Source organism: Aethalodelphis obliquidens, unplaced genomic scaffold (genome assembly GCF_003676395.1).
Source record: "Aethalodelphis obliquidens isolate GAN/ISIS:26980383/991018 unplaced genomic scaffold, ASM367639v1 scaffold14, whole genome shotgun sequence".
Lineage (NCBI taxonomy): Eukaryota > Metazoa > Chordata > Mammalia > Artiodactyla > Delphinidae > Aethalodelphis > Aethalodelphis obliquidens.
Window position 1 is genome coordinate 17,729,485 of NW_020837958.1, and position 22,499 is coordinate 17,751,983.

The 22,499-nt window shown below is 40.3% G+C and overlaps 1 protein-coding gene across 1 annotated transcript; it reads right to left on the reverse strand.

Moving 5' to 3' along the window:
* Positions 1–333: 333 nt before the first annotated feature.
* LOC113625162 (follitropin subunit beta-like) lies at positions 334–6,833 on the reverse strand. The gene is made up of 3 exons (XM_027115667.1): positions 6,707–6,833; positions 2,139–2,254; positions 334–564 (listed from the first exon to the last, which is right to left on the reverse strand). Exons 1-3 carry the CDS (start codon positions 6,831–6,833, stop codon positions 334–336), a joined length of 474 nt encoding a protein of 157 aa, XP_026971468.1.
* Between the last annotated feature and the right edge of the window lie 15,666 nt (positions 6,834–22,499).

Here is a 22,499-nt window from a genome sequence, read left to right on the forward strand (position 1 = left end):
AGACTTCCTTCTCCTAAGTCTAGGTTTTCTCATCTGTAAAATGACAGGGTTGCTCTAGAGGACCTCTAAGTCTATTAAAAATGGGAAACAGCTTACAACCCCTGCATTCAAGTTGAATGAAACCGACAGAGCCCAGAACTAGGAATATAGGGTTGGGTGGTGACAGGCCCCAGGCCCCAGCACTCTCCATTCCTGGAGCTCCCTTATGCAGGAGAGCAGGGATCAGTGGGGTCTCCCACAGTGGTTTGCAGCCTGGGCACATGTACACACAGACTTCTTGGATGTCTTAGTCTTTCAGGACGAGGGTGGGCAGCTCAAAGTGTCCACTGCTCTTTATTCTTTGATTTCACTGAAGGAGCAGTGGCTGGGCCCCAGGCCTCGCACGGTGCAGTCAGTGCTGTCGCTGTCACACTTGCCACAGTGACATTCAGAGGCTACTGGGTACGTATACAGGGAGTCTGCATGGTGAGCACAGCCAGGCACTTTGACCGTCTTGTACATCGGCTCCTTGAAGGTACATGTTTTCTGGATGTTGGACTTGGCTGGATCCTTGTACACTAGATCCTGAGTGGTTTAAGAGAGAGAGAGTTAGGTTACAATATTCTGCAAGTTTCTGTTTGGCTTAGTCAATATGAGACAGGGATTTACTACTGCTTGCTCTAATATTTGCTCTCAGAAGATCAGCTTCTAAGATACTTAAGCACAGGAAACTTGACCTCATAAAGGAACATTTATACCGCTTTTCTGAACTGCCCTGGAAGTGTTATAGAAAATATAACTCTCTTTTCTCTCTACCATGAGAGTACCCACATATTTAATATTTCTAAAACTCTGTAAAACCTTTGAATTTGTATGGCATAAAAACATGTAAAGATAAAGGGTATCTTTAGAAGATATGACCTTAGCAATTTAAGGATGGGTGTTTTTTTGTTTTTGTTTTTGTTTTTGTACCTCGTAATCTTAAGCTATATTAATGACTGGTAAAAACATAGCACTTGGAAAGAAAAATATTTCCAAGTACTCTTTTCTGTGTATATTTAAGAGAGGAATAAGAGCCGTAAGTTAAGTTATTGATATTTTGCCTAAAGTGTTTGGGAAATCTCATATTGGATTTTGGATATTCTATTGCCTTTTAGGTTCTTCCTTGCCACTGCCTTAAATTCTGTACCTTTGTGGGGTTCTTAATCCAAAAGTATATGATAACAGTTTCACTATCAGAACATCTAAATCAGGCCAAATATATTTCACTCTTCTACTTGCCCAATGAGAAAATAATTGGCTTTGAGGGAGAAAGGGGACTGGGGGTTAATTCATTTCCCTAGCTGGCCACTGGGTCTATATCTCACCCAAAGTGCAGTAAGTTGAGTTTTATTGATCAATTCATTTAATATCAAACAAAGTATTTTCATTAAAAAGCAGCCAATTTCAATTTCAGTTTATCAAACTTCTGCACAGCCAGGTACAACAGAAAAATGGCAAAGAAACACTTTTGCCTTTAACTGGTTTATTTTGAAGAAACTGTGAAACTGTAGACAAATGGTTTAATACCTGTATTCCTTAATTTTCTTAACAGCATAAAGAAGGGTGTGGGTTTGATGATTCATTTTGGTTCTAATCTACAGGGATTGATTGCTCTCAGGCTGCTCGTTGGTATTGTATTAAAGATGGGCCAATAAAATGATTTTATAATTGGCTGCTTGCATTTTTTATTTGGCTTTAAAATGAATGTTATTACTCTCCCTGTTACAGAGGTATCCTTTTATTATTGCAATTGGCTTTTTAAGACTATTGGCAATATTCCATGGTTAAATATAGATATGTACTCATGCCCATGTTTATCCCTCAATAGGTAAAGCTAGCAGAAAAATGCTCTTTTAAAATGCAGAGTTGGCACATTACTGAAGCATTCATTTACATCAGTCTGAGCTGTCCCAAATTTGTTTTACCCAAATTAAATCCAAACCCAAACATCTAAATGGTATCATGGTAATTTACCTCAATCACAACACAGACAGTGTTGACTAAAGGACTCGTGGCTGTTATTCAGAAGAGACAAAATATTGACAGAGTGGGAATAAATGAAGCCTGCCTCATCCAGACCCTCAGCACTCTCACTTCCTTCAAAGCAAAGTACCTACCTGGGTGTAGCAGTAGCCCGCACACCACGTGGTGTTGATGCTTTTGCAGAGACCACATTCCTCTTTCTCCACTGTGATGATGATGTTGGTTAGCTCACAGCTACTGCAGCAGATTGCTCTCCAACAACAGAAAAGGAAGCAAGAACTACTGACTTCATCCTAGGCTGGGAAGCAAACAGACATCCGAAGTATTTTAACTGTCATGGACTTTGACCCAGTCAAACTGAACTGAAGTAAACCTGCTCCCCAAACTCCACCATCACATTCAGCTTCAGCAAGCACTCTTTGACAAAAGAGAAACACAATACAGGTCAGAAATCCTCATATAATTTTTTAAGGATTAAAATGTCACAGGGTATATATCTGAAAAAGACAAAAACACTAATTCAAAAGATACATGCACCCCTATGTTGGCAATTTACAATTGCCAAGATATGGAAGCAACCTAAGTGTCCATCAACAGACGAATGGATAAAGATGTGGCATACACACACACACAATGGAATACTACTCAGCCACAAAAAGAACGAAATTTTGCCATTTGCAGTAACATGGATGGACTTGGAGGGCATTATGCTAAGTGAAAAAAATCAGACAGAGAAAGACAAATACTATATGACATCACTTATTTGTGGGATCTAAAAAATACAACAAACTAGTGAATATAATAAAAAAAGAAGCAGACTCACAGATATAGAGAACAAATTAGTGGTTACCAGTGGGGAGAGGGAAGAGGGGAGGGGCAATATAGGGGTAGGGGAATAAGAGGTACAAACTATTAGGTATAAAATAACCTACAAGGACATATTGTACAACACAGGGAATATGGCCAATATTTTATAAGTGGAGTATAACCTTTAAAACTTGTGAACACCTGAAACTTCTTTAATATTACACAGCAATTATACTTCAATTAGAAAAAATGTCACAGAGGATTACCTTAATATAAGCATTTAAGGGACTTCCCTGGCGGTCCAGTCATTAAGACTCTGTGCTCCCAATGCAGGGGGCACACGTTTGATCTCTGGTTGTCGAACTAAGATCCCTCATGCTGCGTGGCACAGAAAAACAAACAAACAAACAAACAAAAAAACAAACCATTTAAAGCTACAAATTTCCCTGTAAGTGTTGCTTTAGATTCATCCCCAAATCTTAATTCATGTTGAGTTTTCGTTATTCAGTTAAATATATTTTCTAATTTCTCTCTTGCTTTCTTCTGTGACCCATGGGTCATTTGGAAGCATGTTGTTTAATTTCCATGTTTGGAGGGATTTTCATGACTTTTTGGTTATTGATTATTTAATTCCATTGTGCTTAGAAAACATACTTTATGTAATTCCTATCATTTTAAACCTTTTGAGATATATGTTATATCCCAGCCTATGGATTGTTTTGTTGAACATTTGTGTGCATTTGTAAAGAATGTGCATTCTGCTGTTTCGGGGTGAAATGTTCTAAGGGTATTGATGAATTTAACCTGATAGCGTTGTTTGACTCTTCTATATACTTTCTCATTTTTCTGTCTGCTTGTTCTATTGATTACTGAGAGAAGAATGTTGAAATTTCCAACCATAATTTTATCCATTTCTTCCTTAAGGCTTAAAGGCTATAAGTTTTTGCTTTGTGCACTTCGAAGCTCTGTTATTAGGTGCATGTACATTTTGTATTTTTTCATATTCTTGCTGAATTGACCATTTTATTTTATGAAATGTTCCTCTTTAGGCATGGTAATATTCCTTCTCCTGAGCTCTATTTCACCTGGTATTAATATAGTCACTCTAACTGTATGATTAGTGTTTTCAAATATATCTTTTCCCATCCTGTGTCTTTGTATTTAAAGTGCATTTCATATGGGCAGCATATAGTTGAGTCTTGCCTTTAAACAAATCTGGTCTGATAATCTTTGCCTTTTAATTGGAGTGCTCAAAATCTTTATGTTTAATATACTTTTTTTTTTTTTTTTTGCGGTACGTGGGCCTCTCACTGTTGTGGCCTCTCCCGTTGCGGAGCACAGGCTCCGGACGCACAGGCTCAGCGGCCATGGCTCACAGGGTCCAGTCGCTCCGCGGCATGTGGGATCTTCCCGGACCAGGGCACGAACCCGTGTCCCCTGCATTGTCAGGCAGACTCTGAACCACTGCGCCACCAGGGAAGCCCTAATATACTTTTGATAATCGTGGGTTTATGGTCATCATATTGTTATTTGTCTCATTTATTTTTTGTTTTTCCATTTTTCCTGTCTTCTTTTGAATTAGTTATTTTTTAGTATTTGTTTTATTTCCACAATTGGCTTATCAGCTTGCTTTATTTATTTGTTTGTTTGTTCTCAAGTTTAAAATACATACTTTATCTCAGTAATATTCCACTTCACACATAATTAAAGTATGTATCTTGTAACATTTCATTTTCATCCTCTGTGCAATTGTTATTTATTTTACTTCAACATTATTCTACCGTCAATACATTATTGTTATCTTTGTTCTAAATAGGCAATTATATTTTTTAAACACTTAAATAATTAGAAAAGTCTTTTATATTTACTCATATATTACCTTTTTCAACACATATTATTTTTCTTCTGCTTAATGAACATTCTTTAAAATTCTTTGTCATGCATATTATCTGGCAATACATTGTCAATCTTAAATTTACTAAAAATGTCCTAATTCAACTTAATTTTTGAAGGAATTTTTTCTAGTTATAGAATTCTAGGTTAGGAAGTCTGTTGGTAGTTTTGTTTCAGCACTTTATATTCTTTATTTGCATTGTTTCTGATAAGGATTCTGCAGTCTTATATATTTATCCTCTCTATGTAATGTGTCTTGTTTCCCTTTGACTGCTTTAAAGATTTTTATCTTTACCATAAATTTTCAGCCTGCCTTGCTGAATTTATGCTTATTTATGATGTGCCTTGGTGTGATTTTCTTTGGGTTTTTCCTACTTGGGTTTTCAGTGAGCTTCTTGGATATACAGGTTTATAGTTTTTATTAAATTTGAGAAAATTTGCAGATAATTGCCAAATATTGCTTATCATTGCCTTGAATACAGAATAAATAAAACAATTAAGTTTTCTTTGGGCTCTGTTTCTTGGTGTTCTGACATACCTATCTTATTTTTAAAAAGAATCAAAGGAAAGCTTGGAACAGAGATCAGTCTCAATTTTGGTAGGGGTCTCTAAGACAAGCATTTTTTGTATAGCTGTCATAATTTCCAGTGTGATAATTTTCTTGACATCGTGCTCCTCTGCTAGACTGTGAACTCCATGAGAGACTAGTGGGAACAAAGAAGGAGCTCAGTATTTTTTTAGTGAATGAGTGAATAACACATGGTCTGCTAACTCAAAGAGTGAGGCAATATTGATTTCTCAGAAACACTAAGACAGGTGGAGACCTAGTCAAGCCAGGGGAAGGCGGGAAAGAAGCCACACTAGACATGTTGTCAGAGATTACCTCTACAATCTCAGTCCAAACTGCAGTAAAGCTTGGTTCAGGGTGTCTAACCAGATGGGTTGGTTCAAGAACAGCAAGAAACTCTGCCCACCTAGACCTCTAGCATGACCCAGCAGAAAGGCACAGATTTTGGGGACCCAACTATATTAGTTTGCTAGAGCTGCCATAACAAAGTACCACAAACCAGGCGACTTAACAGAAATTTATTGTCTCTTAGTTCTCGAGGCTAGAAGTCCAAAATCAGCAGATTTGGTTCTCTCCAAGGGCTGTGAGCAAGATACTGTTCCATATTTCTCCCCTAGCTTCTGGTGATTTGCTGGCAATCTTTGGAGTTCCTTGGTTTGTAGAGTATCCCCCTGATCTCCGCCTTCATCTTCACATATCATTCTTTCTGTGTGCATCTGTGTCCAAATCTCCCCTTTTTATAAGGACACCAGACATATGGGATTAGGGACCCGCCCTACTCCAGTATGGCCTCATCTTAACTTCACTAGTTATATCTGCAATGACCCTGTTACCAAATAAGGTCACATTCTGAGGTACAGGGGTTAGAACTTGAATATGTGAGTTTTGGTGGGGGACACAATTCAACCCATAATACCAACAGATCTGAATTTGAATCCTGTCTCTTTCTCTTACTGACTTGACATGTTTTCACATCTGAAAATGGGCATAATACTACTTATCTTTCAGGGAAATTATAAAGATTAAATAAGATAGTGTTGGCAGAGCACTTAGCGCAAACCTAACACATGGTAAGCACTCAATACATTGTGGCTTTTACTGTCCTAAGCTAAATGCACATTGATTTATTGAATAATTGTGCTCCTCCTGAATATAATTGAGAAAAAGCCCATTTTTCATTTGATTCATTTGTCCATTAGAAATAGACCTGGTTTCTTTGAAATGTTTGCCAGTTTCCCTCTCAGGTTGTTTCTGGGGCAGCAGGAAGACAGCCACTGAATCTCAAGTACTTAAATAATTAAGCCCAAACAAGAGAAAGCTGATAATAAACACTTTTCTGTGCATTATAATTGTGGAGCAATATCTTCTAGATAGTTAACTCTAAAGGATTTATTGATTTAACTGAAACCTAATCAACTAACAACTCAGAAATACTGTTGGAAGCGCTTCTCCAGAGAGGCGTTGTAATTAGCAGCTGGCCCCCTTCTGGGCAGTGGGGCTGCCACCCTGCTTGTGTTTGGTGAAGTAATTTTTCAGCCAAGTGATCAATCCCAGAGGACATCGTTTCCCTTCTTACAACTCCCTCCATTTTGCTGGCCACAGCAAATTAACCCCAGCCTTGCTCCTCAAAATGGTCAGGACCTGAGCCTCCCTTCTCTTTGGAAGTGAAGGGCACACATTTAGAAATTGTGAGATTTTGGAATGGAGATCTGATCATCTTGACTCTTCTGTGTGGTCAGGTTAGGGCTTCAGTTGCCTGGATCTGCTTCTACTCTTTCTCCCTAGTGTAACTGAGACTGGTTTTTAGTTTGTTTCTTCATTTATTTCTTCCATGATGTTCTGGATGGACAGTCTTTCGTGAATGAGAATGCCTTTTTCCCATTCCCAGTTTTCATATGGAGGGATTTTCCTTAAGAGCTGTCCTAGCCTCTCTGGAAATCTTTCCTGCTCCACCCTTGGGATGATGGAGGGTTTTACCTGATTGTAAACTTGGAAGGAAATGCTGGGTCTGCTTGACCTGGCTCTGCCCTTCCTTCCTTAGACATGGACTTGCCCACAGAGAACATTCCTCCACTGCTCTTCCTCCTTTCTAGTGGGAGCCCAACCTCTGCCTCAGTGGGTGTCCACCTAATTTTGGAGAGGAGTTAGTAGGCCAGTGTTGTTTTTCACAGCACGCTGTGTTTCAATTTAGCCTCTTTCAGTAATAAGGGGGACATGTGGGATTCCTTCTGATATACTCCTCGTTCTGTTTCTCAAAATTCTGGGGACTCAGGAATGGATAATAGAGTGCTATTTATTTGAGTCTTATAGGAGACAATGTTGGCAAACCTCTGAGAGTCAGCAACACAGTTGGTCTCTTTAGCCAAGTGGAGATGTCTGACGAGGAACAGTTTCCATGTATCAACCAGGGATTAGAAAATCTCTACTTAGGGACTTCCCTGGTGGTACAGTGGTTGAGACTCCAGGCTCCCAATGCAGGGGACCTGGGTTCGATCCCTGGTCAGGGAACTAGATCCCGCATGCTGCAACTAAGAGCCCGGATGCCACAACTAAAGATCCCGTGTGCCACAACTAAGACCCGGCAGAGCCAAATAAAAACAAACAAAAAAAGAAAAAACAAAAAAAACTTTAACACATTAAAAAAAATCTCTACTTATAGAACACAAATCCAGCAAGGCAATTGAATATTAGACACCCAAAACCTTTAGGGAAAGCAGAAGAAGTAATATTTATAAGGAGCCATTTAATAAGTGCCAGGTCTTGTGGTGAGCATGTTAGTCACATAATTTCATTTAATATTGAAAAGAATGTGAAACCAGGTAAAACATCAGAGAAGATGTCATTTTGCCTTGGTAAGTCTTGTGAGGAAAAACGTGGAAAGCTAATCCTTTGTCATTAAACGTAGTCTTCCAAAGAGTACGATACCTCTGAGTGGACCATCTTTAGGCACAGAACCAAAGGTTTTCTAGTTTCTTTCTTAGGTGAACGGCTCTTCTAATACTAACCCTGAATTTAGCCTGGTGAGATACTCATGGTTTAGAGATGGAAAGGATGTCAGATGATGAATTCCTGGTACTGAATTCTTTTTTATAGAGGTGGAACAGATCCAGAGAGGTTAGGGAATTTGCCCAAGATCACACTGCGATGCAGTAAGAGAGCTGGGATGAGAAGTGCAGTCGTGGAGACCTAGGCTGGTGCTCATTCTGCTCTGTCCTGCCATCCCCGTACCTGGGAGTTATTGACAGCAACCAACCCCTTCTACCACTTACTCTATTTTTAAGGCTATCCGCTGCTGGTGAATGGGAAAACAGTCTGAACCCAAGAGCAGCACTTTAAGGTGAGCCCTTCATTTACTATTTATTTCTCAGTGCCTTATGCCATTCTTACCGTTCCTAGGAATTAGCATCCACTCCTTTTCCTTTAGGATTGGGGCAGTACACAGCCATCAGATGGCAGCTACCACTTGTCTTATTGACAAGGCAGATAGTATTTCAGTGAAATTATATTCTGTAGCATGGGTCACCATGACAGGATATATGATAGTACATAATTGGGATGTTTACCAGGCACCCCATTACACTTTTGAGCTGTTCACCGAGATTTATGTTTTCCTATTACCCTTGTTGGCAGGGGTTACCTTGTTACCCTTGTCTTGTTGGCAATTTGTTGAAATTCTCCAATGGTGTAATCATTTCTTAAATGCTTTGCCTCTGGTATATTTAAGGAAATCAGTCAGTGTATATAGTTGCTGACTTGGTTATTTTGGAATGATTTGAGAATCATTTGGGATTAAGGCCCAGCTCAAATGCCACCTTTGGGATGTGTTGAGGAGCTGTTCTTAAGATCCCCAGTCTGGACCAGGGGCTCACCTTTTTTTCCTATGTACCTTGCATTTTCCTCTGTCAGAGCTCTTATCATCCTGCACTGTTACTGTTTGTTTACGAGTTTTTCTCCTTTGCTAGAAGGTGTGTTTTTTTTTTCTTTTTTCTTTAAGGTGAGGTTTTTTAGAGTCATATGAACCTGGGTTCAAGTCCTGATTCTGCCACTTAACAGCTGTCTTAACTGTCTAGATCTCAGCCAGCTCATCTGTAAAGTGGGTCTAATAATATCCTTCACAGAGAGTTTTTGAATATTAAATGAAGACATGTATTTCAAGTGCAGAGCATAGACGTGTACAATGGAAGCATTCAATAAATGCAAGTTAGCATCTGCTTTTGTTGTTGTTGTCCTGGTATAATTATTAATAACTCCCCTTTCACTCTACAGATTATCCTCATTTGAATAAGTTATGTTGTTTCCTTTTACTACATAATCTGTTAAAGAAATACACATCATTACTGTCCAAGAAAAGCATATATCTAAATGTATAGACCATGAATCAAAATCTTAATACTTACTCAGCAAATAATTTCTTTCAAGTTAATTTATTGGGCTGTCAAAATTTTTGCCCATACATGTTTTATCTCTAATTTGAGGTAAAGACGTATGTCGTGGCTTGTGTTGGTAGCCAAACTCCCAGGGAACACCCCCATGCCCAGAAAATTGTACATATTTACAAATCCAGAGCATGGTGAACAAAGTAGAAAAAAAACACGTAGCAAGCCTTCATGCATTTAAATTCTGTGCCATGGAGTTCTCATTCTTATCACAGAGGGTAAGTCAGAGTAAACATTGCAATAATCACAAGACCAAAAGGGAATTAATTTTGTCTGTTTTCCTGTCTGTAGGAAAGGTGATATTTGTTATAACTTCAGATTGATGGTTATACTGGCTCCTCTTTTTGTTGCCAAGCAAGGCAATACAAAGTGCTTCCCAAGGAAGATGAGTATGGCTCACTTTGGAATCTTGTAAAATAAAGTTTGTTCGTTTTTTTAACAGAGTTTATTTTTTAGCATATATGTATGTATGGGTATATATATATATAGTCAATATTTTGAGTGGGATTCAAAAATCAGTATGTCTGTTTTATATCAACCACATTTTTAAAAAACAAAATACTTTTTTTGTATTTTAGTATTAGTATTTTAGTATAGTAATATTTTAATATTTAAATAAATTACTTTAAAAATACTTTTGGGGCTTCCCTGGTGGCGCAGTGGTTGAGAGTCCGCCTGCCGATGCGGGGGACACGGGTTCGTGCCCCGGCCCGGGAAGATCCCACATGCCACGGAGCGGCTGGGCCCGTGAGCCATGGCCGCTGACCCTGCGCGTCCAGAGCCTGTGCTCCACAACAGGAGAGGCCACGACAGTGAGAGGCCCGCGTACAGCCAAAAAAAACCCAAAAAACAAAAAAACCCTTTAATTATTATTATCCTAGGGTAAAGCGCAGTGCGTGTCACATGGTAGGTGCTAAAAATGAATGCATGATGAGTAAACAAGTGACCTTCAAATTGCTTAAACTCTTCCACACTGATGTTATTACCCCAATTTACCTGATATTATCGTAGTGTTTACTTATCTTAGTCTCTTTCCTCCTGGAGCTTCTAGTCCAGGAGATGTTGCTTTCATCCTCACCAAATGGAGAGATCGATGTGAGATAGGTGATACAGGTATAATGTGTGCTTGGTCTTGTCTCTATCCCACCCTCTCCCCTAGCTCCAAAAAATACCAGTTGCCTGTCACAAAGTCAGCTCAACCGTCCTCTACAGATGTTTAATAGTCAGAAGGACCAGGCTACAACCATCAGGGCTCAGAATAAGTGCCAGAGCTTTTCCTTAGCCTCGTGGGTTCGTTGCCCCTTCTGAGAACTGATTGGGGCAGGTCTGCCATTCTGTGGGACACAGTGAAACAGCTATGCTAGCTGTTAAAATACTGAAATACTTTTTTTCCCCAGGAGTAAATAGTTCTGCTCTTAGCCCCCTGAATAACCACGCCCCTCCCACCGGCACCCTGGCCATCTTAGACCCTCTCCAGGACCTCCTGGACCCCATTATGGTCCAACAACTGAAGAGTTAATGCCTGGCATGGCAGAGGGAGTCCAGGATGCACCCTTTCTGATTGCTCTGGTGCCTGCTTCCCAGCTGCTAAATACTTTTGAGTACCACCCCTTTTCAGGGGGTAACTGAGCTGTTCCCTGAGCTCCTTCTTGGTCCTGCAGGTTTCTCCTTCTTTCCCATCCTGCTGATGTTCTGTTTTGGCCCTGCCAGCTCCAAGTCTGGGACCTAGTACCCCCTTCCTCACTGTGCTCCAGCCCCTCCAGTCCTCCACGTGATCTGTCCCTAGTCCCTCTGCATGCAGCAAGTCTGCCAGTGATTGAAGGCTCCTCCCTTCATCCAAGCTCCTCTCAAATGTCATGTTAATGGGTAGACCTTGGCCTTTAATTATGGGCCCTTCCCCTTGGGGCAAGTTTGCCAGGCATCCTGTATTGACAAGACATGTCTATTTTTTGACTTGCATCATATATTGACTTTGTTAGGACATCCTGAGCATACTGATTTGAGCTTTTTTTCCAAAAAATTGCAAGAATATGACAGGGCTATTTTTCAAAATTTAACTGGGTATCCTGATTTTTCCCCCCTTAAAACCTGGCAACTCTACCTTCCTAGCTTGAAGACCACAATTTTACCCTCATTTCCTTGTATTGCTATTAGTTTCTGCTGTTTGTTTTCTCTCTCTGAGCTAAGGTTTTGCCGTCTATCTACAATGCTGTATGGCCCAGAGGCCAGGTGGTTTGCACCAATTCCATGCTAACTAGCACACAACCAATTTTTACTGAATGAATGGATGAATGAAGAGATGAATGAATAAAAGAGTTTGCTCCATTTGGAATATAATAGGGCCTTTGAGTCTGAAAAATAAATAACTATGATGGAAACTAAACCTTGTTCTGGGGAAGCCAGGCTGCTTTATACCGCCACTGCTCTGTATTTAATTACCTTTTGTTTTTCCCTTAGCAATTAGTAAAGTGTCAGTCTGTCTCACATGTGCTAAGGAGAACCAAGAGAAGATGTTTTTGTCCACACTTGAGCCAAAGTGTTAAAGGAACAGTAGTACACTTGGGGTGGGGGCTGGGGGAGAGCGGAGATAGAAAATAATTAATATTTATTGAGCAACCATCATGTACTTTTTTAGACATGATCTCATTTTGTCCTCGCAGTAACCCTGCAAAGAATATTCTAGACAAACAATCATGTTTAGCCAGGCTAGGTAACTTGCTCAAATCCTAGAGTTAGTAAATAGCAGAACTTGAATTTAAACCTAGGTCTTTCCACACAATACCATCCTGCCTTCTATTGCTAGAAGCATCATGGTGGTGGCAGTGGCAGTGGCAGTGATAAAAGACAGAGAACTCAAGGGGAAGGTAACACTCTAAGGCAGAGCCAGGCCCACTCATTTCCTATCTTTTTCACTCTCTTTCTCTCCTTTCTGCCTTCGATTCATTCTAGAACATTCCTGGCATAGTTCCGTATTCTCAGGATACTGATGAGCTGATGAATAAGATAAACACAGTCCCTGAACTCATTCAGTTGTATTCTAGGGCAGGTTATAGAGACTGAAAAAGTCATTTCAAGCATGAAGTAATTACTAAAGTTATTTTGGAAACATAAGGAGATAATGGGAGAACGGCAGTTGTTGGAAGGGTGGGGATCAGCAAAGGCCTCATGAAGATAGTAACATGTGGGTTGAAATGTAGGGATAAGAGTAATTTAGGGCTTCCCTGGTGGCGCAGTGGTTGAGAGTCCGCCTGCCGATGCAGGGGACGCGGGTTCGTGCCCCTGTCCGGGAGGATCCCACATGCCGTGGAGCAGCTGGGCCCGTGAGCCATGGCCGCTGAGCCTGTGCGTCCGGAGCCTGTGCTCCGCAACGGGAGAGGCCACGACAGTGAGAGGCTCGCGTACCGCAAAAAAAATAAAATAAATTAAAAAATAATAAAAAAGAGTAATTTAGCTTTGCCAAGAGTTGGAGGAACAATTGTTTCAGGCATAAGAAACTGCTATAGGACAAAGAAAGTGCAATAAGTTTGGCTTATCCTTCTAAAGAGAAAGCTGTAGGATCCCGGTTTTATTTCATTTAGAGAAGCAGCCTGTTACCATAGGGAGAGGTCATGACTCCTGAGTTCTCAGGAAAGGATCTTACGTGGAGAAATATTTGGATAGAGAATGAGGCAGTCATGCAGGCTGGTTTGATTACAAAAGTTGAAGGAGACAGAGGCAGAAAGTAGAGATAATGACATGAGCAAATGAAGAACCAGGAAGGGACATTTAAGTTTGTATCATTTGATAAAGAATATCTCCAACTGCAGTGGCAGCTCTGCCTTTGCTGGTTTTGAAATTGTATTTGGAATGAGGAGACAGTAAAGTTGTAAAAAGTTACTCTGCACTGGCAAAGAATACATTGAGTGGCAGTTGGGATTGTGATCAAATCCAGTCTCCCCACTTCTCCAATTATAAAGTGTTTTCCAAAAGTCTAGGTAGATAGGCTGATTAAAGTACATGCTCTAAAATAGCCAAATGCTTCCTCCAAATGTTTAAAATCCAAGCAGGTCCTTTATCACAGAACACGTTCTGTATTAGATATTAATCAAAATAATTTCATTTTGCAGATTCAATACTTAAAACATCAATCTAGATGATGGATCATGAACTTTAAAGCTGGAAGAAATGTTAAACCCATCTCTCCCTCCAGCCCCTGCGTTTCACAGATGAGCGAGCTGGAATCCAGAGAGGATAAGGGGGTGTTCAGCATCCTAAAGCTAGCTTACGGGAGTTAAACCAGAATATTGCATTTTCCTGATAAAAGAAAGAAAATCAGGTTGACACCAAGCTTCAGCTTTAACTGAGCTGTCCACTGATGACATGTAGAACTTTCCCCGATATTTTGCCCCTTGACGTATATTAATTTTTCTTGCTTTTACCTCTGATGAGATCTCTATACTAAAGTGATTGTTGCTATTAGAAATCTGGATGGAATTCCATTCAAAGTGGGGAGAGGGGTGTTGTAAACATGGCAAGTGAAATTGATTGTGGATACGGAATATCCCAGAATCATTGTGCTTTCCTTTGTGTCATGGCAAAATGCCCCTTAAGCTTCAAAATCATAAGGTAGTTGCCTGCTTCCCCTCTTTTTCATTCAAGCCATACTAAGCACCTGCTTTGACCTTAGTTCTGTCCTGGGCACAGTGTGTTGTGGTGGAGGCCGTGTTGAGAGACACACTCCAGTCTTAGGAAATGTACCATTTAGATGATTTTGGTAATGAGTAGACAAAAATGTGTTAGGGATAAAAGGGGCAAATAAACTTGCCCAGAGAGCTGGAATCAATATTTCTGCAATGCAGCCTTGAGGGTAAAGAAAAGTGAGACACCCCAAACCTGCTACCTACAGCTCTTTCTCCCTTTGGTTGGGAGGAGAGAGCTGAAAAGTGGATGGATGAAGCCAGGTCAGAGGGTTCTGCTGGGCTCTGAGTTGAAGTTAGTAGGAGACTGGAGGAGCTAATCAAAACTTTTCCTACCTTCAGGATTCAAGTTACTCCATGTTTCTTTACTAAGGAAAGACTGGGTGATAGGAATATTGGGCTATATTAGCTACACGCAGAGATTATATGGAACCGATGCCCAGGAACCCATTAGTAAATGCTAAGTAGATCCTTCTCCCTCTGCCAGGGCCCACTGGCTGATACGGCTAATCAATCATGGCATTCCTTTCCCTTTTAAGACTCAGCATCTTTCTCAACACCACGTTTCAGACAAACACTAACAAATGATTGGATTTAGTGCTTGAGATGAAACTGACTTCCAATTCTTGTGCCAAGTTGTATGGCATAGAGTAAAGGGACATCATGAATGCTTGGAGTATCCTGTGTGGCCCAGTAGAAGAGATGACATTAGTTGGGTTTTGAAGGTTGGGTGGATTTTGGGCAAGTGATAAGAAATCTTGGGAAAGAGTACTATGGGAACTAGAGTGTAGAGATGGTGAAGAACATAGCTGTTTCGGAGAGACTGAAGATGCTGACCCGAATAGAGGAAAGGGTATGTGTAAGGAATAGGAAGAAATGTATAGTTGGACAAGAAGTGTGAGTCAGATCATGCCAAATATTCAAAATTTGTTGTGATAGGAAATAGGGAGCTATTACAGGCTGGTACGGAATTGCAAATCTCTTTAATACCTGGCTTAATAAAAGATAGCTGGATTCTTGTATCTTGCATTCAATTGGTACATTCATGAGAAAACAAGTGTAAAAGAGTCAAATAACGGCTTAATGTTATTATCAAAATATTTTGACCGCATGAATCCCCTGAACTGGTCTCAGGGATGCCCAGAGAACTGCTGTTCTAGACCCTGCTAAGGATTTGGAAAGGGGAACTACCGAGATAGAGGACTGTTAGAACAAGAGTAGTGACGTAATCTGATATATGCTTTAAGAATTACTTTGGCTGGCATGCTGTGGAAGAATTGTGAGCAGGCAGTCACAGGAGTAGAAGGAAGAGACTTCCTAGGTGGTTTTATCAGAGTCCAGGGGGTGGAGGGCCCTGACTGGATGGGAGTGGCAGAATGGAATGGAGGCAATGTGCACCTGGTGGAATGTGAGACCCATTTCAAGGGAGAAATCAATGGTTCCTACTTCTTCTCCTTTGTGTCCTATCCCTCTCTTCCCTTTGCTGTTTCTTTTTTTTTTTTTTTTTTTTTTTGCGGTACGCGGACCTCTCACTGTTGTGGCCTCTCCCGTTGCGGAGCAACAGGCTCCGGACGCGCAGGCCCAGCGGCCATGGCTCACGGGCCCAGCCGCTCCGCGGCATGTGGGATCCTCCCGGACCGGGGCACGAACCCATGTCCCCTGCATCGGTAGGTGGACTCTCAACCACTGCGCCACCAGGGAAGCCCCCTTTGCTGTTTCTTTATTCTCATTCTGTGGATTGGGATGGCCAGGAGATAGTGAGGAAAGGAGATTTTTTAAAAAAGAGGAAAAGGTAGGAAACTGGCTTACTGAATCAAAGTAGGAAGTCTTAAATACCGTATGCTAACACATATATATGGAATTTAAGGAAAAAAAATGTCATGAAGAACCTAGGGGTAAGACAGGAATAAAGACACAGACCTACTAGAGAATGGACTTGAGGATATGGGGAGGGGGAAGGGTAAGCTGTGACAAAGCGAGAGAGAGGCATGGACATATATACACTACCAAACGTAAGGTAGACAGCTAGTGGGAAGCAGCCGCATAGCACAGGGAGATCAGCTTGGTGCTTTGTGACCGCCTGGAGGGGTGGGATAGGGAGGGTGGGAGGGAGGGAGACACAAGAGGGAAGAGATATGAGAACACATGTATATGTATAACTGATTCACTTTGTTATAAAGCAGAAACTAACACACCATTGTAAAGCAATTATACTCCAATAAAGGTGTAAAAAAAAGAAAAACAAAGTAGGAAGTCTTTTCCTGAGTCAAATACTTCCTCTTTCTGTTGTTATTGAAAAGAATAAAATAAGAATTAACAATTTTTTAAAAATCCGGTAACTCATTAGTCTGCTGCCTTAACACCGTGAATAATTTTTTTCATATTGGCTGTCGTATGTATAAATATTTTTACAGTATTGCAATCAGTATACATTTTCCTGTGTAGGTATGCCATTTTAACCTATCCTATTTATAATTGTCCATGTTTCTATGCAATTTTAGTGTTGAAGGCCTGCTTTCTTGCATCTTGTTACTATGCCATAGTTTATAAAAGTCTGTCTCTAAGGGTTAACTTCTCCATTATTTACATTTTCTTGTCTTCTAGATAATACTGGTAGGATTCCTACAAACGTATGTTTTCACTTGTATTACACCATTCTACATTGAGAGTAGATTCTTAGGTGTGGAACAAGGGAGTCAAAAAGCATTGCTAGCTTTTTGTGAGATTTTAAACTTGGCGAAACTTTCCCCTAGGTCTTAAGGACTGTCTACTTCTGCAAGAGAAATAGGTAAGTAACATCCAAGTACTCAGTCCCCAAACCTTGGAATCATTCTTGGGGGAAAAGAGTGAAGGGTTTATAGATGTTCTTTGTTTCTGACCTTGCAATTTTTTTCTACAAATTTGAAAATACTTAACAAAAAAATCAAACAACAATTATCTTTTTCCTTAGGCAAAAAGGCCAGACATAAGCACCAAGAACACACACAGACACGCAGAGAATAGCTGAGCTTCTCTCATTCGTTCACATCCTACTTCCAATCCCTCAGCAAATCCTATCGGTTCAACCTTCAAAATATAACCAGAGGAGCTTCCCTGGTGGCGCAGTGTTTGGGTGTCCGCCTGCCAATGCAGGGGATACGGGTTTGTGCCCCGGTCCAGGAAGATCCCACATGCCGCGGAGCGGCTGGGCCTGTGAGCCATGGCCACTGGGCCTGCGCGTCTGGAGCCTGTGCTCCGCAACGGGAGAGGCCACAACAGTGAGAGGCCCGCGTACTGCAAAAAAACAAAAAAAACCCCAAAATATAACCAGAATCTGCTACTCCTTGCTATCTTTACCACTTATGCCCTGGTTCACACCATCTCTTCTCTTGCCTGGATGATTTCAATAGCCTCTCCACAGGGTCTCTTTGCTTTAACCCTTGCATCTCATCCCTGAAGCTGGAGTGATTCTTTTGAAGTGTAAGTTCGATCATGGCATCCCTCTGCTTAAAATCCTCTAAGGCTTCCCATCTTATTCAGAGTCAGAGCCAGCACTCTTAAAATCACCTGTGAGCAGGGTAACCATATAATTTATTATCCCAAGTGGGACTATTTTGGGAAAGAAAGAAGATGCTATTAATAATTATGTCCAGACAACAGCCATATATAAATGTAAGCTGACCCGGTTTACAGTCACCCTTCCTCTGAGGCCCTACTTGCTGCTATCCTGTCACCTTTGATTTCATCTTTATCCTTCTCTCTCCATCTGTCTCTCTCTCTTCACCAATCCTCTTGGGCTACACAGCCGTCCTAACTGATTCCCTACCATGCCAAACATGATGCTCTTCCTCCAGAGAGCTTCACAGCTTCACAGTTTGAACCAGGTCTCGGTTCAAACACCACCTGTTAGGCCTTTTCTGACCATTCTACGTAAATAGTATTCCTCTTCCACTCACTCCCATACTTGCTGGACTCCTTAACCTGTTTTCTTTTTCTTCATGGCATTTATCATCCTCTGATATACTTGTTTCTCTGTGTATTGTTTTGTCTCTTTCCACTACAATGAATATTCCATGAAGCCTGGAAATTGCTCTGTTCATTTTTTTTTAATTACCAGCATTTAAACAGGGCCTTGCACGTGGTAGGAACTCAACAAATGTTTGTTGAATTAATGAAAGAATGTGAGATGGATGGTGTTCAGCTGCTTGGTTGGACCTGTAGCCAGAAATTACGAACTCGAGGCTCAGTTTCTTTTCCTAACCCCGTAGAGTCATGTTTGTATCCCAGGGTGTTGGCATCTACAGCTTTTCGAGCTCTTCACGTTCTCTGGCCTGAATACGCACATGTTCCTGTGCTCTAAGAATGGCTGAGACCCGCCTTTCTCCTAAGCACGTCTCCTAAGCACACAGATTGAACAATCTGTGTTTCTATCAGCCTTTTCAATATATGGTCTCTCTGCAAAGTATACTATAGTAACAAGCAAACCTCTTTTTAGCTCTTTAATGAATTTTTTCAAGTCAGATTAAGAAGTGTTTCCTAGGAGCCTTATGGAAGTCAGCATAGCCCTGCCTACCTCTTTTCCTCATTCCTCACCATTCTATCTCATGCCTCTTATATTGTAGAGGAAAGGAATGCTCTGATTTTTCATGCCATGGTGTGTTTGCAATATTATTCCTCTGTCTTGAATACTCTTGGCAACTTCTGCTGGTCCTTTGATTCTTTAAAGCCCAACTCAAGCAACTCAGCAAAAGCTTTCTTTGACTCATTTAAGCAGAGTTGATTACTCCTTCCTTTGTGTCATCAGTGTTCTTTATTATATGTCTGATATACTCACCATACTCTATTGCAAATGTTCCCTAAAATATCTCCCCCATTAGACAGTGTACTCAGGAATACACAGCATCACCTTTGCGTAACAGTACCTGGCAAAAAGTAGACAATAAAAGGTCAGAGAAACTAGAAATGAAATGTCAGGATGGCTTCAAGTTCTAGGAATAGTAGAGATGTTTCAGCAAGCCCTGGTATTTATTGTTACCACTAAGGCTGACGTGCCTGGAAGATGCTACGTCTCTTTGATACTCTTCAGTACTGAGGAGGTATCATAGAACAAAGGAAGACATTTTTTATATAGCCCTTGGTTTCATTAGCATATAGAACCCTTGCCACTATTGATCAGACATTTTTGTTAGATGGCTTTATTTTTTATTTTTTTAACATCTTTATTGGGGTATAATTGCTTTACAATGGTGTGTTAGTTTCTGCTTTATAACAAAGTGATTCACTTATACATATACATATGTTCCCATATGTCTTCCCTCTTGCGTCTCCCTCCCTCCCACCCTCCCTATCCCACCCCTCCAGGCTGTCACAAAGCACCGAGCCAAAATCCCTGTGCCATGCGGCTGCTTCCCACTAGCTATCTACCTACTACATTTGTTAGTGTGTATATGTCCATGACTCTCTCTCGCCCTGTCACAGCTCACCCTTCCCTCTCCCCATATCCTCAAGTCCGTTATCCAGTAGATCTGCGTCTTTATTCCTGTCTTACCCCTAGGTTCTTCATGACATTTTTTTTTTCTTAAATTCCATATATATGTGTTAGCATATGGTATTTGTCTTTTTCTTTCGAACTTACTTCACTCTGTATGACAGACTCTAGGTCTATCCACCTCATTACAAATAGCTCAATTTCGTTTCTTTTTATGGCTGAGTAATATTCCATTGTATATATGTGCCACATCTTCTTTATCCATTCATCCAATGATGGGCACTTAGGTTGTTTCCATCTCCGGGCTATTGTAAATAGAGCTGCAATGAACATTTTGGTACATGACTCTTTTTGAATTTTGGTTTTCTCAGGGTATATGCCCAGTAGTGGGATTGCTGGGTCATATGGTAGTTCTATTTGTAGTTTTTTAAGGAACCTCCATACTGTTCTCCATAGTGGCTGTACCAATTCACATTCCCACCAGCAGTGCAAGAGGGTTCCCTTTTCTCCACACCCTCTCCAGGCATTTATTGTTTCTAGATTTTTTGATGATGGCCATTCTGACTGGGTGAGATGATATCTCATTGTAGTTTTGATTTGCATTTCTCTAATGATTAATGATGTTGAGCATTCTTTCATGTGTTTGTTGGCAGTCTGTATATCTTCTTTGGAGAAATGTCTATTTAGGTCTTCTGCCCATTTTTGGATTAGGTTGTTTGTTTTTTTGTTATAGAGCTGCATGAGCTGCTTGTAAATTTTGGAGATTAATCTTTTGTCAGTTGCTTCATTTGCAAATATTTTCTCGCATTCTGAGGGTTGTCTTTTGGTCTTGTTTATGGTTTCCTTTGCTGTGCAAAAGGTTTGAAGTTTCATTAGGTCCCATTTGTTTATTTTTGTTTTTATTTCCATTACTCTAGGAGGTGGGTCAGAAAAGATCTTGCTGTGATTTATGTCACAGAGTGTTCTGCCTATGTTTTCCTCTAAGAGTTTGATAGTTTCTGGCCTTACATTTGGGTCTTTAATCCATTTTGAGCTTATTTTTGTGTATGGTGTTAGGGAGTGATCTAATCTCATACTTTTACATGTACCTGTCCAGTTTTCCCAGCACCACTTATTGAAGAGGCTGTCCTTTCTCCACCGTACATTCCTGCCACCTTTATCAAAGATAAGGTGTCCATATATGCGTGGGTTTATCTCTGGGCTTTCTATCCTGTTCCACTGATCTATATTTCTGTTTTTGTGCCAGTACTATACTGTCTTGATGACTGTAGCTTTGTAGTATAGTCTGAAGTCAGGGAGCCTGATTCCTCCAGTTCCTTCTTTCGTTCTCAAGATTGCTTTGGCTATTCGGGGTCTTTTGTGTTTCCATACAAATTGTGAAATTTTTTGTTCTAGTTCTGTGAAAAATGCCAGTGGTAGTTTGATAGGGATTGCATTGAATCTATAGATTGCTTTGGGTAGTAGAGTCATTTTCACAATGTTGATTCTTCCAATCCAAGAACATGGTGTATCTCTCCATGTATTTGTATCATCTTTAATTTCTTTCATCAGTGTCTTATAATTTTCTGCATACAGGTCTTTTGTCTCCTTAGGTAGGTTTATTCCTAGATATTTTATTGTTTTTGTTGCAATGGTAAATGGGAGTGTTTTCTTGATTTCACTTTCAGATTTTTCATCATTAGTATATAGGAATGCCAGAGATTTCTGTGCATTAATTTTGTATCCTGCTACTTTACCAAATTCATTGATTAGCTCTAGTAGTTTTCTGGTAACATCTTTAGGATTCTCTATGTATAGGATCATGTCATCTGCAAACAGTGACAGCTTTACTTCTTCTTTTCCAATTTGGATTCCTTTTATTTCCTTTTCTTCTCTGATTGCTGTGGCTAAAACTTCCAAAACTATGTTGAATAAGAGTGGTGAGAGTGGGCAACCTTGTCTTGTTCCTGATCTTAGTGGAAATGCTTTCAGTTTTTCACCATTGAGGATGATGTTTGCTGTGGGTTTGTCATATATGGCCTTTATTATGTTGAGGAAAGTTCCCTCTATGCCTACTTTCTGCAGGGTTTTTATCATAAATGGGTGTTGAATTTTGTCAAAAGCTTTCTCTGCATCTAATATGGTTTTTCTCCTTCAATTTGTTAATATGGTTTATCACATTGATAGATTTGCATATATTGAAGAATCCTTGCATTCCTGGAATAAACCCCACTTGGTCATGGTGTATGATCCTTTTAATGTGCTGTTGGATTCTGTTTGCTAGTATTTTGTTGAGGATTTTTGCATCTATGTTCATCAGTGATATTGGCCTGTAGTTTTCTTTCTTTGTGACATCCTTGTCTGGTTTTGGTATCAAGGTGATGGTGGCCTCGTAGAAGGAATTTGGGAGTGTTCCTCCCTCTGCTATATTTTGGAAGAGTTTGAGAACGATAGGTGTTAGCTCTTCTCTAAATGTTTGATAGAATTCCCCTGTGAAGCCATCTGGTCCTGGGCTTTTGTTTCTTGGAAGATTTTTAATCACAGTTTCAATTTCAGTGCTTGTGATTGGTCTGTTCATATTTTCTATTTCTTCCTGATTCAGTCTTGGCAGGTTGTTCATTTCTAAGAATTTGTCCATTTCTTCCAGATTGTCAATTTTATTGGCATAG